Raw genomic sequence first — 18480 nt, forward strand, 5'->3', positions numbered from 1 at the left:
AATAAATGGGATAATAATAATAATATTTATGGGAAAATTTCAGCTGAAAATTTTGCCTATAAATATACTATTATAGACCCTATTTTTATTAGAACCCCAAAACCCAAAAAGTTTGGAAAACCCAATTCTCTCCACCTCCTTCCTCCTCCTTAACATCATTTTCTTGGTGGATACCGGTGGAGTGTTTCACAGTTGAGGAGCTACTGCTAAGGATCTCTGATCGTTGTCTCCGAATTATTTTAAAGGTTAGATTCGATCCCTCGAATTTTTATTCCAGATCTGTATGCTTTTATTTGGATTTTATATGTGCGAAAGTGTTTTGTCATGCCTCCGCTGCGACTTAAATTTGATTAACTAATTCTTAACTACAATTAACTACGAGAATTGAGCACTTAATTGACACTTGAATTAACAATAGTAAAACACACATGATATCACAACTTCATTACTACTTCCTTCAATAGTCATTGTCATTACCCTTAGCATGCAACAGTATTGATATTAATCGAACAACACGAAACTGATAAAGCCAACTTTCATTGTACTAATACCATTCTACCAAGCATCCACAATTAAGACAGAAGTTAAATAGGCATCAATTATGTTGAGACACTATATGTCTACAGAATTTTACAACATAACGATTTAAGAACAAGTTATTCCTTATGATTACACAGGGCAAGTAAAACGGTTAGAGTTACCCACTAATCATGCATACACATACATGAACCTATGCTAGCATGACAAGTTCTAAACCTCAAGATCCATCGTCGCTTCACAAGAGATTAACACCCTATCTTATATGTTCGCGACGCACATAAGACGAATAAGCACAACCAATACTAGATATCATACAATCATCACACACTAAGGTATTAAACAACTAACTAAAGAATTCCATAGGAAATCCGTTACGACCCCATGATCACGATTAACCCATGATAGAACTCATCGTCATCATGGGTTCATATGAAAATATGATAATAACACACGAGAATAATAACTAAAACTACTTATATTAAACCAGAGTACGTCACAAGAGTAAATAGGTTCAAAGTAAAGAAAACTAGCATCCAACGTTACAACGAAACAAAGAATCACAAGAAAATATGCTTCATCTTCGTTGCGGTATGCTAAAACGGTCTTCTTCCTTATCTCCTCGCTCCTCGATTAATACTACAATCCAACACTCTGTGAAACGTCTCTGAAAACTTCTTATATAGGAGTCCCATAAAACCAGCTAACTCAGAAGTTGGAATCTTAACAGAATCAGGAGTCTAAAATAATTATTTTAAAATTCCATCCCTGAGCGGCCGCTCAGCATTCCTGAGCGGGCGCTCAGACCCCTTCTGGAAAATGCTCTGTTTTTGCTCCCGTTTCTTGCTGCATTCTGCTCCTATCTTCCCACTTGCAATGCCAAACACATGCCGATGCTTATTCTTGATGAAATCTCTCCAGAAATGCAATTAATACCCTGAAATGCACAAATACTAGAAAAACGCATCAAATACACAAAATACTTGATTCCAAGACATCAATTCAAGCCAATTTAAGACGTTCTAAGTGGTATAAAATGCCACTTATCACCTCCCTAGTTCCACTCCGTTATATTGTGATATTAAGAATGAAATTCATATTGCACGTAATTCGGTATTTCATTAGCGCACTAAACATATTGAGATTGATTGTCATCTTACTCGCCATCATCTGCTACAAGGCACCATATCATTGCCTTTTGTTCCTTTTTTGGTTCAGATTGCTGATATTTTTACAAACACTCACTCTATTTCGTGATTTTTTTTTCTTGTCAGACAAACTCTCAATACTCATTGTTGTAGTATCATGAGTTTGAGAGTCTCCTATTTCGTTGGAGTCCTTGGAGTTCATATATGTTCGGCAAGTAAAATACAGCTTAAATTGTTGCAAAACGTATTATTTTTTAATGATATTCTACAAATATCACAATTTTATTGAAAATCTTGCAGATTGCATTGATTTTACAAGTAGAACGTTGCAAAATATATTATTCTAAAAAACATGCTTAGTTTGCAGAACATAAATGTTCATGTTGCTGAACATAGATATTGTACTTGTAAATATATGAAATATGTATGATTTTATTGAAGTAATGATATTTGTAAAACATGTTTTGCAAGATAACATGTTTTAGAAGGCATTTTATTTGTAGAATATAGATGGACTCCGATGACTCCAATTAAAAGGTGGACTCCATAGAACTTTACTCTCTCTCTATATATATATATATATATATTTTAATATTATATAAATTAGGTTATTTTTCGTATTTAGATTATATTGATATTTTATATAAATCCAAACATGTATTATAAATTCTGATTATAATAAAATTTTATGTTGGCATTATATCTCTAAAGTTAACTGTATAAATTATAATGTGATTCGTATTTTGCACAAACATTCATACTAGTTTCTTGTTATTGATATTAATGGGACGAGTATAATTTTGAATCAACTATTAGGTGTTATTGATAGTTAATAGGTGGATTACATACGATTGGCCGCTAACAATAACGCGCAAGCTTACATTAATATAGTAGCATTTTTGTTTAATATTTTTCATCATAAAATTTGCTGCTAACTGAATGCATTAATCATTTTTATGGTCATGGACCCATTATTAAATTGGTTATGTAAAACAGGATAAGTACTTGCTCAGCAGCATAATAGGCCAGTAATAAGTGCATTTTCCCAACTACTAATATTTCCGTCGAGCAGTTGTGGTACCCCATGTAACAAACTTGTTGGAGGAGATTAAAGTGCCACGTTCCCCTGCAAGAGTTGTTTAAAGTAATGCTTTAAATGGCCAACCTAAAAAGGCCTAAACAAAAGTGAGAGATTAATTACATATGCATTTGAAAGTCAAAACAGTGTGCCTTTGTGAACACCGCCGTATTAATATTTGGGTTGTAGTAATTTATATATCTACATGAGTTTCCCCGGTAGATGGCCCCTTATATTATACTCCTCGTTCCTCCTAATTATTATCACAGAGAATATCAACACTCATTTTAAGTTTTATAATTTTTTTAAAAATTTTCTTTTTCTGGATAAAAATAGAATATTTAAACTTTTATTCAGAAAAATATTTTTTTTAAAAAAGTTAAAAAACTATACTTTTTCTTCATCTTAAAATGTCTGCCGAACACTCTCCCAAAAACGATAACAGTTGGAGGGATAGATGGAGTAGTTATTTTAAATAAAATATTTTATTAGTTATTTTAAATAAAATATTTTAAAATAACTTAGTTTAAATATATATTAAACAATATTTATAATACATAATAATGAATTTGAAAAAAATACATAATAATAGAATAAAATTATAAATATAAAAACTTAAAAAGTAATATTACTCAAACTAAAAATATTGATTATCGACTTTTTATTAATATAAAAATAATATTTATTATTTGTGTAATAAAATTATTTTTGAATAAGATAAAATTAGTGAAGTAAAGGGATTGAAAATTATTATTTTAACAATATAAAAATGAGAAAAAAGTAGAATGAGAAATGAATAAGAAACAAAATTAGTAGAGGTAATAAATGAAAAAGAGAGACCGAAAGTAAATTAGACGAGCTGAACATTATCAGTGGAAGACAAGTTGACCATGATACATGTAATTTGATGATGTATATGATGATGTTTACTTTTTTTTTAATATAGCGTAGATGTTTATACCCAACAAAAAAGATATTTAATCCCTCTGTCCCAATTTATGCCTAAACTTTTAGGTTGGCATATCTCTCATTTTTAAATTTTCTTTTTGTCAATATAAATTTTGAATCTTAAAATTTTATTTACAAAATTAAAATTTTAAAAATTATTAATGGAAATATGTGTTCAATGCATCTCAAATTATGTACAATATTTAAAAAGAACAAGTTCATATACTTCCTCCCTCCCATTTAATTGTTTACGTTCATTTTCAGCACGTTTTTCAATACTCGTTTAAAGTATATTTTCACAATAATTTTTTAAAAAAAAATTCTGAAAAAAAGTTTCATGTTTAAACTTTTATTCAAAAAAAGAAATTTAAGAAAAAACATTATAAAATTATATTTTATTGAAGTCTCGAAATAAGTGCAAACAGTGTACATAAACGGGACGGTGGGAGTACTATTTTTTTGTTATTATTATTTAAATTTATTATTTTTAAAATTCATGTTTTTTTGAAATATTAGTTCAAAATCTATATCTTAACATGCATAAGTCAAAAATATAATAACTATCTCTATAACAATAATTATATAGGGCAGTCCATGTAAGGAAATAGTCATTATTTAAAGGATATAAATATATAATTTATTTCATTTATCATATGTAGTTATAAATTTTAATTAACAAATTAAAAACAAAGTTGCAAAATTTTTTTATTTAAAAAATCATTCAAATTTGATAAAATAGTTTAAAGTGATTCTATAAAAAATTACCGTAAAATCACAATTATTCAAAATTATTGCACAGTTAAATTAAATTTAAAATTACTTTTTGTTTCAAATTTCAATTGTTAAATATTATATTATATTTCAATATAGTTGTTATTCTATATTAACAACGAATTTGATAAAATTTTATTATAAAATTAAGGGTTCTCTACTAATTTATGTAAGAGGGTTTTATGTTCAAGAATAACCATAATTATATTATCTTCATCCATAATTACATGTACATTTTAATTTTTTGCAAATCAAATAGACTAAACACTAAAATTTATATTTTTGTTAGAAAAATAAAAAATTAGATTTTAAATAGATAGATGCATTTTTTAATAATACAATTTATCTCCTTTTTTCAATTTATATAAATTTATAAAATATTGTCAATTTGAACTTAAAACCTCATTGTCTATGCATGTATATTGTCCGGAAAAAAGACGTGTGTTAGTGTTGAATATATTTGCATGCTTTGAGCAGTACAATGAGCACTGAGCAGTACAAGTAATTCTAAACCGAGCACGATTTAATTATTACAAAAAACATATATTATCATCAAGTGTAGATCCGGAGGCTACCTGTAAGCTGTTCCCGAATGTGCAGATATGGATTGACCCCTTCAACTACTATGTACAGCTAATGGATTTCATGAATTTAATAATTATATAAATATGTGTTGGTTGTTCTGAACGTAATTACATACTGCCTATATATACACCACATAAAAGTCATTTATATAGCTACTACGCATTGACAACAATAACACAAGTAGTGAGTCCTATAGGATTCTTCAATTCATAAGTGCTAGCTTGTCACGAAATATATAGCATCTAGCTAGCCTGCAGGTGTGTTTGCAGAGATTCAGCAGCCATGGTTTGTAAGTATTTGTGGGGATTCTTTTATTATGCAGCAATTTTTGGAACCATCTTCCTTCTACCTTTTCTCTGTTCCTCCGAGAAAGGTAATCGTAATATGATCATGCTAACTATTTAGTATTTACCAATGATCAATTAACTTTTTGAAAAAAAAAATTATGTAGACATAAGTGCACCAAACTTTGATAATCCTCACATCTAATTTTATGAGTATATGTTTTTGCTAATCTTTTTCTTTCGAGGAAACAAAAGTCTTTGCGATTTTTAGATTCGTATAAAATGAATTTTTCCGAACACATGTTTTTATGTTTAAGTACATTTTTAATGTAAGATTTTAAAATTGGAGGGCCTATATATTATTAATCTTTCCTGGCTAATGTATGCAATTCATGCATAAAAATAAGAACTACTAATCCATCCGAAACAATAGGTTTGATTGTCTGACAATAATGGGTAGTGATTTTAGTGACTTGTTAGCTAAAATATCATTAACTAAAATTTTGTTGTAATTGTAAAAATTTATACTCAGTGCTATTAACTATATTCATTAGCTATATCTAAAATATTAATTTATTTTTAAATTTCAAGGGCATTAGTTAAAATTTTGTTGTACCCGTAAGGATTTATGCTCAGTGATATTAGCTATATTCATTAGTTATATCCAAAATATTATTTTATTTTTAATTTTCAATATAAAATTAAAATTAATTTAAGCTATGTATATTCAATACAATTGAAAATAAAACATGTATTTAAAATAAAAATATTTAATGATAATATTTTTATTTTTTTATATTTATGAAAATATTTTAAAGTAAATATTATAAAATAAAAATTATTGCAATTATAAATATAATAACATATTTAATAATGGAAAAAAAATTAACAAATATTACCTACATGTAAATATAATTTTTAACTGAAGCATAGTTATTATAATATAATATTAGAATTTTTATTTTTGGTTAATAATTAAATAATATTTAAAAATTACTTAAGGCAGTATGTTATTTGTTAAAAATTATTTATAAAAGAGAATATATATAGGGTAAAAATAGGTTAAGTGTTAGACCATATTTTAAGTATGAACTGAGGTGAGCTATCAATAGATGATGGGTGTACATTAGTGTGCCCTTTTCTCAGTCGTTTAAAAATATATCTAAGAGGAGTTTCGGTTGAAATGATACGTAGACATTATACCTAATAGATTTGGAGATGCTTTAAAATAGTCTGAATTGGATGTTCCTAATCTTCAGTTTAAATTTGATTATTTTAGCAAGAATTAGCTTGTAATAATACTAATACTATTACTAATAATAATAATCAATATTTGGTCCTTGTCAGCTCCATATTCGACATTTGCCAGAGATGCAACCGCGGCTCCGAGAATAGCATACTATGACTACATAGTGATAGGGGGCGGCACTTCAGGTTGCGCATTAGCAGCAACACTTTCACAAGACTCCCAGGTTTTATTACTCGAAAGAGGGGGTTTACCTTACGGTAACCCTACGATTACCAACATTGGTGGTTTTGCCCTAACCCTTGCAGATGTCTCACCCTCCTCACCTTCCCAGCTATTTGTCTCAACCGACGGCGTAATTAACCACCGAGCTCGTGTCTTGGGTGGCGGTTCAGCCTTAAACGCTGGATTTTTCACACGAGCAAGCACTAAATTTGTGAACACGGCAGGTTGGGATCCAAAACTAGTACAACAATCATATGAATGGGTGGAAAACAAGGTTGCGTTCGAGCCCGAAACAAAGCAATGGCAATCTGCTGTGAGGGATGGGTTGCTTGAAGCTGGAGTTTTGCCCAATAATGGGTTTACGTATGATCATCTAATTGGTACCAAAGTTGGTGGCTCAATATTTGATAAAGATGGACATAGACACACCGCGGCTGATTTGTTAGAGTATGCTCATCCTACTAACATTTCTCTGCATTTTCATGCAACCGTGCAACGTATTCTGTTCAATCCAGGAGGTATGGTTTATTTATTTTGTACATATCAGTATCCTCATATTATATACATATTCCCAACTAACACTAAATATTACTCTTTCTGTCACTCCCATTTGTTTACACTTTACACCTTCCAATTCCAATTGTTTATGTTTCAAAATTTTCCAAAAATAGTAAAGTTTTTATAATTTTTAAATTAACTACATCCACTACTCTCCTCCACTATACCCATTTTATACATATAATGTTAATTCATTCTATTACTTTACTCATTTTTTCAACTTTTCTATACTATTTTATTATTTTTCTTAAAATTCGGGTCTCACCCAAATATAAACATTTGGGAGGGACGAGGGAGTAAATATGACTGTATTGTGGTCTCCATCTTTGTTTCATGTGTTTTTCAATTGCATGCAACATGATGTCAAGTTGTTGTTGATGGTATTGGTCTGTCTCTGTATATTTATGTATCTTTCATCGTCTTAACCATAAATTTGAAATAAATTACAGAATGACATTTGTGTGATTATATAGCTTAGAAAATTTATTTGAAATACACAAAAAACATCAGCTTATTAATGACACATACGTGTGCAGATTCAAATACACAACTATGATTATTATATTCCATTATATATATATATATATATGTTCTTATATAACATATGTCTTGTTTTAATAAGATATTTTTATATTACTTTAGAAAAGTTTCGTGAGTTAACTAATTGTAATTTTTAATTTTATAATCTAATATAACTGGCAGTATATTCAAAAATCTTTCTTTTAATTTATTTTATTTATTCGATGACACATTAAGTACTTGATATTAATTTGTATCGAAGTTGAAAGTTCAACTTTTTCTAAATATATTAAGTTTTAGAATACGAAATTTGTGATATAATTTTTATCAACTGGAGGATTATGTAAAGGTTCAAAATTAGGTGTGACTTTTTTTGTAGTTGAAACCTTTTTGTTAATTTCCCAACTGTAAGTTCCCTACAAATACAATAATATACATGGCTATACCAATAAATATACCAATCAGGTAAAGTATGTAGATTCATTATTTCTGGTTTTATAGATTTATACCGGACACGCCAAAACAGAAGCGTAGCCACAAATTCTCATTTTCTGCATATTTATAGCTACCTAATTAGTATGTATTGCCATTTTCTTTATATTTTTAAATTTACAGGGATCAAAGCAATAAGAAGATGTTTTATAAGTGATAAATATTAGGAATCAAAAATTATATCCCAAAACAGTTTCAAAATGTCTGGCACATTCTTAATTATCTAGTATCTAATTAAATGAGATGAACCCTGTTATTTAATTAAAATTTAGTAAAATTTGTATCTATATGATTATAAGAGGTTATCTTTCAAATATATCAGAAAGGGATCTATAATTCTTTGCAATATGCTTCTTTAAATATTCACAAACAAATTTCTCCATGTTCAATAGTTAATTTATTTTTTAAATAAACAAACAAATTCATTTTATTAATACTATTAGCGAAGAAAGTGAATTTTTTGATCTGTTCCTTAAAACGAGATCCTATTTATTTTAAATTGCAAGCCTAATATGGCTTTAAATTGAGACACAACAATTTTCTACTCTTTATTTATTACTAGCACTCACCTCATACTATTTTAACCATATTTGATTTTTTGACCTGCATTTTAACATGACAAAATATATTATTTGTACTTGATAATTATATAAATATAAATTTTACATCAAATTAAAGTTTAAATTCAAAACCTTAATTTGATATAAATATTAAATACAATATATAAATCTAATTATGTTATAACACCTCAAAAGTCAAAATGTGGTCCTTGTTTAAATAGATTTAGTTATTCCTAACACCCACCTTATTTCCCGCAAATTCAGTAGTAGTGCTGCCGGCTAGAATTGGATATAAAACTTTGCACAAAATTACATCATAAATGAGATGATCATAAATGAGATCTGAATGTTTTAATTGTGGCCATTTATATAAATATGGCCTCGTTCCAATCAAAATTTAATACATTTTGTAAAAAAATTGGACACTACTTTGTACATGAAGCATTTTTCCTATATTTATATATTATTCTTATTACCCTTTACTGACAGAACCATTTTTGTTACCTTTTTAATTGCTATGGCTCAAATATAAATTTATAATTTATCTTACTTTTTGCATTTCGCTTCTATACTTTTCTAAGGCCATTAAATTTTCTTGCAAGATCGAAAACTTAAAAAAAAAAATAAAGAATGCGAGATCAGCGAAATTCTATTTATTCCTTACTGTTTGGAAGACTACATGCAATGGCGAAATGAGAAAATTTATATTATATATATGAAACAATCCTCTATAAAGAAAAATTGTGTTGCTGGAGCTGTGCGGCGAGCTGTTAGTTATAGCTAGATCCGGCAAAATGGGTCTGAATCCGAAGAATTTAACCGAAATATATGAATCCGAGATCCAAATTATATAATCTGATAATTATCCGAAAATCAAATTAAACCGATCCGAAACTTACCCGAACCGAAAATTTAACCGCAAATGATATGAAATACTAGATCCGATTATAAATTGGAACCGAACAAAACCGATTCAGAAAATATTCAAACCGAATATGATCCAAAATAAGCAAAATTCATACTTAAATGTATCTTATATTCGTAATAATTTGATTATTTAATTATAAATTAATGTAAAAGTACTACATTTAATAAAGTGATATTTTTTTATGTCTCAAAACATTAAAAAAATAAATAAGTTATGATCCGAGATATCCGAACCGCATTTAATCTGAACCGAATTTTGTCCGATTTTTATCGGAATTTCATCTGCTTTTGATCCTAATTAGACCCGAACCGAATCACATCCGATCCGATCCGAATGACCTCCAGTTATATCATAATCCGAAAGTGGAACCGATCCGAAATATCCGATCCGATTATCCGATTTGTCAGGTCTAGCTATAGTTATGTGATTATTACATTTTAGTGATAAATTTAAATTCAGTGTCCTCTATGTTAATATGCAACTCTTTGTTGTGATATGTATATAATTACATAACAATAAGTCAATTCAAGTGCAGAAAGACCAAGATCTAATGGAGTAGTGTTCGAAGATTCAACTGGAGTGAATCACTGGGCATACTTAAAAGAGGGTACCAAAAATGAGATCCTGGTGACAGCGGGTGCACTTGGAAGCCCCCAACTCCTAATGTTAAGTGGTATTGGGCCTGCTGATCATCTCACTGATAAGGGAATACAAGTAATTGTTGATCAGCCCATGGTGGGACAAGGAATGGCTGATAATCCAATGAATGCTCTTTTCATTCCTTCAACTCAGCCTCTTGAAATCTCACTCATTCAAACCGTGGGTATTACTCCATTTGGTAGCTATGTCGAAGCAGCAAGCGGGACTATTCAGTTGAACTGGGCCAGTAGTTTGCCTCAACAACTATTTAATCAGGTCCGTTCCTTTGTTTACTGTATTCTACACAAGTTTTAGTACTCTATTTCCGTAGTATCCAGCTATCTAATGGAGAACCCTCAAGATATGAATGAATATTTTTCAATTCTAAAATATGAGATGACAGAGTTGTTTCATTTATATGTTAAAAAAGGTTAATAATTTTGTTTGTTTTCTATCCTGGGAATGTTCAACATGTATTTTAATTGTCCATTAATGGCATTTTGGCCGATTCTGGACAATAAAATTGTCCTAGTTGTCTTTGTAATTTTGAAGCCATCAACTCTTTTAATTGGCGACGAACTCTTGTGGCAGACTGAACAAGTATACGGAGTGGCCAGAGAGCAATTACAGAGTGCAGAAGCGAAAGCTGCAGTAGATTCGTACTTGGCATCAAGTGTTCAAGCAGGAATCCTACTACAGAAAATAATGGGTCCAGCTTCTTCGGGCCATCTGGAGCTGAAAACACTAGATGCAAAGGACAATCCAGAAGTCACTTTTAACTACTTCAGTGATCCTCAAGACTTGCAGAAGTGTGTGCAGGGTATGGAAACAGTGATACGGGTGATAGAATCTGCAGCGGTGTCTAAGTTTCGATACGCTACCGGAACCATACAGCTATATATCGACTTGATCCTTGCCCTGCCAGTCAACTTGAGGCCTAGACATTTATCTGCTACTTATTCACTAGAGCAGTTTTGCATGGACACAGTTATGACAATATGGCATTACCATGGCGGATGCCATGTTAACAAGGTTGTTGATCACAATTACAAGGTTGTTGGTGTTGATGCATTACGTGTTATTGATGGATCAACATTTTACTTCGATTCACCAGGGACGAACCCTCAAGCTACTGTCATGATGCTTGGAAGGTACATATACCAAATAAGATCAATTATATATAATCATGCATTTTGTACGTCAAATTTATTTGCACTAATTTAACTCAACTCAGATTCATTTTCTGATGTTTGTTTGATATATATGCAGGTATATGGGACAAAGAATTCTGCAAGAGCGATAAAAATAGAAGAATATTTATTCTCCGTTCTCAAACCGGATGATGTAAAGTGTACTCGTTTGTGATTTATTTATTATTAGTGCCAAAAATTATGTTAAGGCACATATTTATACTGGTGTATTAAGGCGAGTAGTACCTTGATGGTTCATATTGTAATGTTGGATCTTTTATTCCCGTATGTGGATTACATATTTAATCGTCACACAGTTCGCAGTGCCGGATAATGATATATATATGGACAAGTAAAGTTCCAAGTACCACACTGCTTCATATATTAACTCAAAATTTAAGCTATTCATTTCTAGTATACATGAGTTGTTTTTGAAATATATTGCCCTGCACAGGAGAAAAACATGACTCGACTTGCTGTTTAATTAAAAAATATCATTCAAAAATTAACTTTTTTTTAATCGTAGGCAACGCTTATCATAGTTAACGCACAACCACTACCTTTTGAGTGCGAATTCTCCTCCCGTGGGATTCGAACCTCTGACCAAGAGGATTGTTATCTCCTCTTTAACCAACTAGTCAACTCCTGTGGCCAAAAATTAACTTTAATCTACACATTACAAAAAAATAAAAAATAGTGCTATATGCACCAAATTTAGTTCACAAGAAACTTACAAAAATGTGAAATATTTTAATTGAGTTATTAATGTGAATGCAGAAACACATTCCATTCCATAATTACCATATACATATTTTGTTAAAATTTTTGTATATAATTTTATGGATCTAACATTTTTCAAAATAATTATTCCATACGAGAACGCACGTAAATTAGATATTTGACTTTTCAGATTTCTCTCCTTCGCTCCGGCCGGCAGGTGGCCCATTAATTTCTTAATTTGTTCAATTAATGCACGAATAATTGCATGAAATTTGTGCAAGAATTATATATTCTTATTATCTAACAAGCGTAATTATGTAGCAATAATTGTAAAAACTTTTCTTATTGTTTTCATTAAGCTTTCCCTCCGAAATTATATTATTATCTCGTAATCATGTTTTTAAGGTAAATACGCTATACGAAGATGAATGGTATCGGAATACAATACCCGCCACGAAGAGTTCCTTTTATTCAAGAAAATTTATCTCCAACTGACGGGCGTGCAAAGATGACCGCAAAAATTTAGAGCATAAAACTTTAATTTCTGAATTAAATATAATTTCTTCAATTTTATTCCAAAACATCCTTAAGTAACCAAAATAACAAGCATGTTTCAAATGAAAGGTAATATGAAAAGACATAATTAATATGAATTAATTATGTCAAAAGTTGACTAAAAAGTCCATGGTCAAAGCCCGTGACGACCACGACCCAAAGTGGATCGTGGCGACCACTACCCGATATAATTCCTGGTGACCCGAGTAGGTCATTACGACCACGACCTAAGATGGGTCGAGGCGTCAACGGCCCAAAATCACTTACATGATAGGCCGACCGAGATGACCTGAAAACGAGGTCCGCAATGACAACAAAACAACGTCCAACATGGAAACAGACTCCAACAAGGAAGGATCTAGAATCCACCGTCTTGAGGAGTCCTACTTACCATCTAAGTTGAAGACTCGTTCACGAAGTCCCCCATCTTAAATATAAACCTAGACTCAACATCTATATAAAGGGCTCTACCCCTCAATCTAGAACTACATTTAGACTCGATTCTCTACAAAATAGAGAGACGTAACCATATTGTGAAGACCGTGTCATATTGAACACAAGCGCATCCATTAAAACTCGAAACTCAACAAACATAGCATTAAAGATAAATGAAACCCTAATTTTTATTCAACACTGTGGGAAGACAACATGAACCATGGTGAACACATGTAGCAGAAACAACAATGGAACTGATGATCCAATCCCATCACACATATTTTCATCCACGGTAGAGATCCTTCCAATCTCGGCCTACGACACCATCAAAGGAGGAGCTCCTGTGGGGACAACTGAGACTCAGACTCCAGGGGAGAATCCCCAAATACAAGATCCTCTACTACGGACGAATCCCCCTATTCTAGATCCGCTAATAGGGATGAATCCCCAGTCCCAACCACTGTAAGCATTACTGGATTCTGGACCCGTTGGGTATGAGTTTTCTACTATCGTAATCCCAGGGATCACTAATCTTCTTTACATGATACCCTTGTACCCTGAGGTTGGAGGAAGTGGACTCTCACGTCAAGGAGAAGGACAAAGGCAGACTCCCTAATATATTCGTGGTTTACCCCTATCCCCGAAGGATGAGACTTCTATGGGCCTCACTCTGAAAGAGATTCAGATTCATCATAGGAGGAGAACGGTCCAAAGAGGAGGCGTGTTACTAGGAACCTCAACCAAGAGACTATCAACAGCCCCGAAGCACCCAAGAGATGATTCCCCAATATACTCAGGAGAGGGGTAAAGGCTCATGAAATCAAGATCCAAAGGTTGAAGCGTGATATGGAGTTGCATCAACCGCCGAGGCCTCCTCCAATGGCGAGGTCAAGGGATTTTCCTCATGCCATAGAACTGGAAGGTTCAACACCGAAACAAAGGGATGTAACTCCAAGGACCGATCTGACTTTCATAATTCCCCTAGGAAATACTAATGATCCTAAGCCCCCTTTTACTGAGGAGATTGTGAACGCCCATATCTCAAAAAAGTTCAAGATGCCCACCCCTCAGGCATAAGATGGTACTAGCAACCTGATGAATCATGTGAGGACATTCTCCAACACCTTGTCGTTGCAGCCTGTAAACGATGCTATTAAGTGGCGAGCCTTCCCTCAAACCCTATTTGGCATAGCTCAAATATGTTACATCCATCTACCGCCCAACTCGATTGGGTCCTTCAAAGATCTAATCCCGACCTTCCTTTAGCAATTCATCAGTGGCATAGTGCATGATAATAGTTCAACTTCTGTCATTAGAATTGTACAATGAGCGAATGAGTCCCTCAGAGATTACCTAAATCGGTTCACAAAGGAGGCCTTGAAGGTCCCGAATATTAATGATAAAGTGGCCATAATAGCCTGCAGTAAGTAACTAAAGATGAATTCTTCAAGATATCCCTGACCAAGCGCCACCTAAAAGCATGTTATTGTTAGTCTTTGTGCCCGAGAGACATTAATAGTACTATGTTTAGTTTAAAAGATTTGGATTATTAATGTTTATGTTTGATCGATTATTTCTTTTATATTTTAATATATCTTTATTTACAGCGATATAAATGTTAGATTAATAAATGTCCTTGAAATATGATATGCATTCTATATCTCTAAGTGCTTGACTTAGAAATGAGATGATTAGAATAATTTCAATATTTCTAAAGGTCCCTACTCAAATATTATTATTAAGGGACAAAAATAATTCAATAAGACTAGTGTGTTTTTTTTACTGATGATCACATCTCATTGATCATAGGTACAATGATACTAAATTCAAAAACACAGGCACATGTAAATGTACATGATGTTGGATAAACCTAATGTGAGATTCTACATGTTTGCTATGTCTTAAGTAATTCTCACAGTGATAATGATGTAATGGTACTTAGACTTGAAATTATTATATTTCTATACGAGAGTAAATGTACTTTGATTACATTAAAAGTTACCTTTGACCGGGTAATGATAAAAGTGTACTTCAGGTATATTACCGTATGAGAAATATGAATGATCTAGAATGATTTAACCCTCATAATTTTAGGAGTGATATAATTGGCCTCTTGTGTGAGCTAGACTATGAAATATGTGGTCATGCTCAAACAATGATTTGATACGATAGCCTACTCATTGATCAAGAAAACATGGATTAAACATTGACAAGGATGACATATTACACGCCTCTAGTTTAATCTATAATATGTGGTTAAACATTATATTACATTGTACATTATTCACGAAAGATTTAATTGATCAGCGATTTAATTTTTATTACTTGGGTAGCAATGATGTATTACTACATGTCACTCGTTGTTTATGATTTTAAATTAGATTTAAAATTCGCTACTAACGTAATAATAACCTATAGTGTCACACACAAATAATTTTTAAAGAAATATTTAATCTAAATTAGATTTTAAATTAAATTAAATTAATGCGAATTATTTATAATATTAATTAAATTTGACTTAATTAATTAGATAAATAATGATATTCGAATTTACTAATATTAATTATGAAATTCAGTTGTAAAATAATTAAGTGAGACTTAATTATTATACAAATAGATATTTTGAATTAATAATAACTCCTAATTAGTTAAGAAATAAAATTCATTTTTCTACTCTCTATATAATATCTATTTTGGATGATTTTTGAAAAAATAACTTTTGTTAAAAACCCTAGCCACCAAGAGAGAAGATGGAGACATGAAGAATAAATGAATTTTTGCTAATATACATTTGATCCTTGATTTCAAGCATTTGTGTGAAAACCGATAGATCGTAGATCGCGAGGGCGGGATCATGGTGATAAACAAGCTTTGGATCTCCATTAGTCAACCAACTCGTAAAGCTTCTTAAGGTAAATAATCTGATTTAAGAATTAAATATTTATTTATCACGTGGATCATGCGTAGGGTTTCAAACATTCTTATTTTTTCACATTTTTAATTACAGTTTCCGTTTCATTTTATGCCTCTAAACCCTTCGGCTACAGCTTCATGATAGGGCTGGTAAGTACATCAAGATCGAGGAAAGCATGAAGAAGACGGTTGTAAGCAATGAGCCTGTGTGCAACAAGAAGCGAATGACAGAAAAAGCGTACGATGCCAAGGACAAATATCCTCGATCTGTCAATAACTCTGATTCCCCCTCCAAGAAAAACCAAGCGAGGTTCACTGAGTATGCGAGGTTGAATGCTCCAAGAAGCCAAATTTTGCTAGAAATCGATAAGGGGAGACCCTGAGAAGAGATACAAGAACCTATTCTGCAGGTTCCACAAGGATGTTGGTCATGACACCAAGGACTGCATGCAACTCAAGGATGAGATCGTGTATATTATACGAAAATGAAAGTTTGGAAGATTTACCAAGGGTGAAGATGGCGGAGGATAGAGAAAAGATCATGATCAAAGGGGAAACTACCGAGATCGAATCCCACAACCCCGAGGGTCAGTAATCAACATGATATTTGGAGGGCCAACGTCTGTTGGCAGAACTAAGAACTCTCGAAAGGCTTATGCTAAAGAAGTAATGAAGATATTCAGAGACGCACCCAAGCATGTTAAGACTGAGATGACACTTGAATTTGGTGACCCCGACCTCGAGGGTCTAAAGTTTTCTCAGGATGATCCTCTAGTTATCACACTGATAACTGGAAACTGTCTAAAATTGTCCTATCAATGGAGTCATGGTCGACAAAGGAGCCTCTGTGAATATTCTGTTCCATGACACGTTTCACAGGCCGAGGTACAATGACTCTTCACCGACCCCTTCGGATGCAACCATCTAAAGGTCAACATAATGGAGTGCAAAGTCGAAGGAGCGATATAACTTCTCATGACTACTAGGAAAGAACAAAGAGAGGCTACATAAATGTGTAACTTTCAGGTTGTCAAGGTAGTCTATACTTACAACGCAGTCATTAGAAAAATATAAATTCACGTATTTAAGTTCGTTCCCTCAACCTACCACATGGTAATCACGTTCCAAACCAGAAACGCTGTCGGAAAAGAGAACGAAGATTAGAAAATGGCTTGTTACGTGGCTACACTTAGGCCTGATGGGATCGGGAGGCAAGTCTTCCCAATAGAAGACATGGATGTTCCCGAGAACAAAGAGCGTCGAGGGAAGCCAGCTGAGGACTTGATCCCAATTCCTCTGGACCCATTGGACAAGGATAAGGTCACATACATCCGAGCATCCTTAGAAAAGCCCTGAAGCGCCTATTGACAAGAATATGGTCACCTACAATAATATGTTTGCTTGGAAAACATCTGGCATGCCTAGGATCGACCCCAACCTTATAACTGATAAGTTGAATGTCGATCTGACTCGAAAGGCTGTGAAATAGAAGAAGACAACTTATGCCCCCTAATAGGCTTGTAAGTCATTAAAAAGGAGGTCGAGAAGCTCCTAAAAGTTGGATTCATTGAGGAAGTTCAATTCCCCAAATGGTTAGATAACCCTGTGCTGGTCAAGAAAGCCAATGAAAGTGGAGGATGTGCATCGACTTCACTGATCTGAATGATGCATGTTCTAAGGACAACTACCCCCATCAATGATTGACACCCTGATCGATACCACTGCCGGGCACAAGATGCTAAGCTTTATAGACGGCTTCAATGGTTAAAATCAGATCAAAATGCAAAAGGATGACACCCTTAAAGTATCTTTCTTAACTGACTTGGTGTGTTTTGCTATATTGTTATGGCTTTTGGACTAAAGAGTGCAGGAGCCAATTACCAAATATTGGTGAATAAAATATTCGCTCATCTGATTGAAAAAACCATGGAGGTCTTTGTCAATGACATGTCAGTTAAAATCCTGGCTAAGGCCGAGCACATTGATCTCCTCAAAGAGGCATTTGAAGTGATGAAGCACCACGAGATGATGTTAAACCCTGCCTAAGTGCCCCTTTAGGGTCGGGTCTGGAAAGTTTTTGGGTCACATGGTCTCGAAGGGAGAAATCGAGGCTAACCCGTATTGGGTTTCGAGGCATAAAATGCTACGG

At 32.6% G+C, this 18480-nt stretch overlaps 1 protein-coding gene across 1 annotated transcript; it reads left to right on the top strand.

Moving 5' to 3' along the window:
• The first annotated feature begins 5206 nt into the window (after positions 1-5206).
• LOC141713240 (protein HOTHEAD-like) lies at positions 5207-12075 on the top strand. Its single transcript, XM_074516562.1, has 5 exons — positions 5207-5440; positions 6699-7340; positions 10415-10794; positions 11110-11669; positions 11788-12075. The coding sequence occupies exons 1-5, from the start codon at positions 5350-5352 to the stop codon at positions 11819-11821; spliced, it is 1707 nt and encodes a 568-aa protein (XP_074372663.1). The 5' UTR covers positions 5207-5349; the 3' UTR covers positions 11822-12075.
• Positions 12076-18480: the final 6405 nt, after the last annotated feature.

The sequence above is a fragment of the Apium graveolens genome, chromosome 3 (assembly GCF_009905375.1).
Source record: "Apium graveolens cultivar Ventura chromosome 3, ASM990537v1, whole genome shotgun sequence".
Lineage (NCBI taxonomy): Eukaryota > Viridiplantae > Streptophyta > Magnoliopsida > Apiales > Apiaceae > Apium > Apium graveolens.

Excerpts from the sequence above, each read along its gene's own strand:
- LOC141713240 (XM_074516562.1), top strand. The coding sequence starts at position 5,350 with ATGGTTTGTAAGTATTTGTGGGGATTCTTTTATTATGCAGCAATTTTT. Across the intron at positions 5,441-6,698 it reads TCTCTGTTCCTCCGAGAAAG|CTCCATATTCGACATTTGCC; the intron begins GTAATCGTAATA and ends GGTCCTTGTCAG. Across the intron at positions 10,795-11,109 it reads CTCAACAACTATTTAATCAG|ACTGAACAAGTATACGGAGT; the intron begins GTCCGTTCCTTT and ends CTCTTGTGGCAG.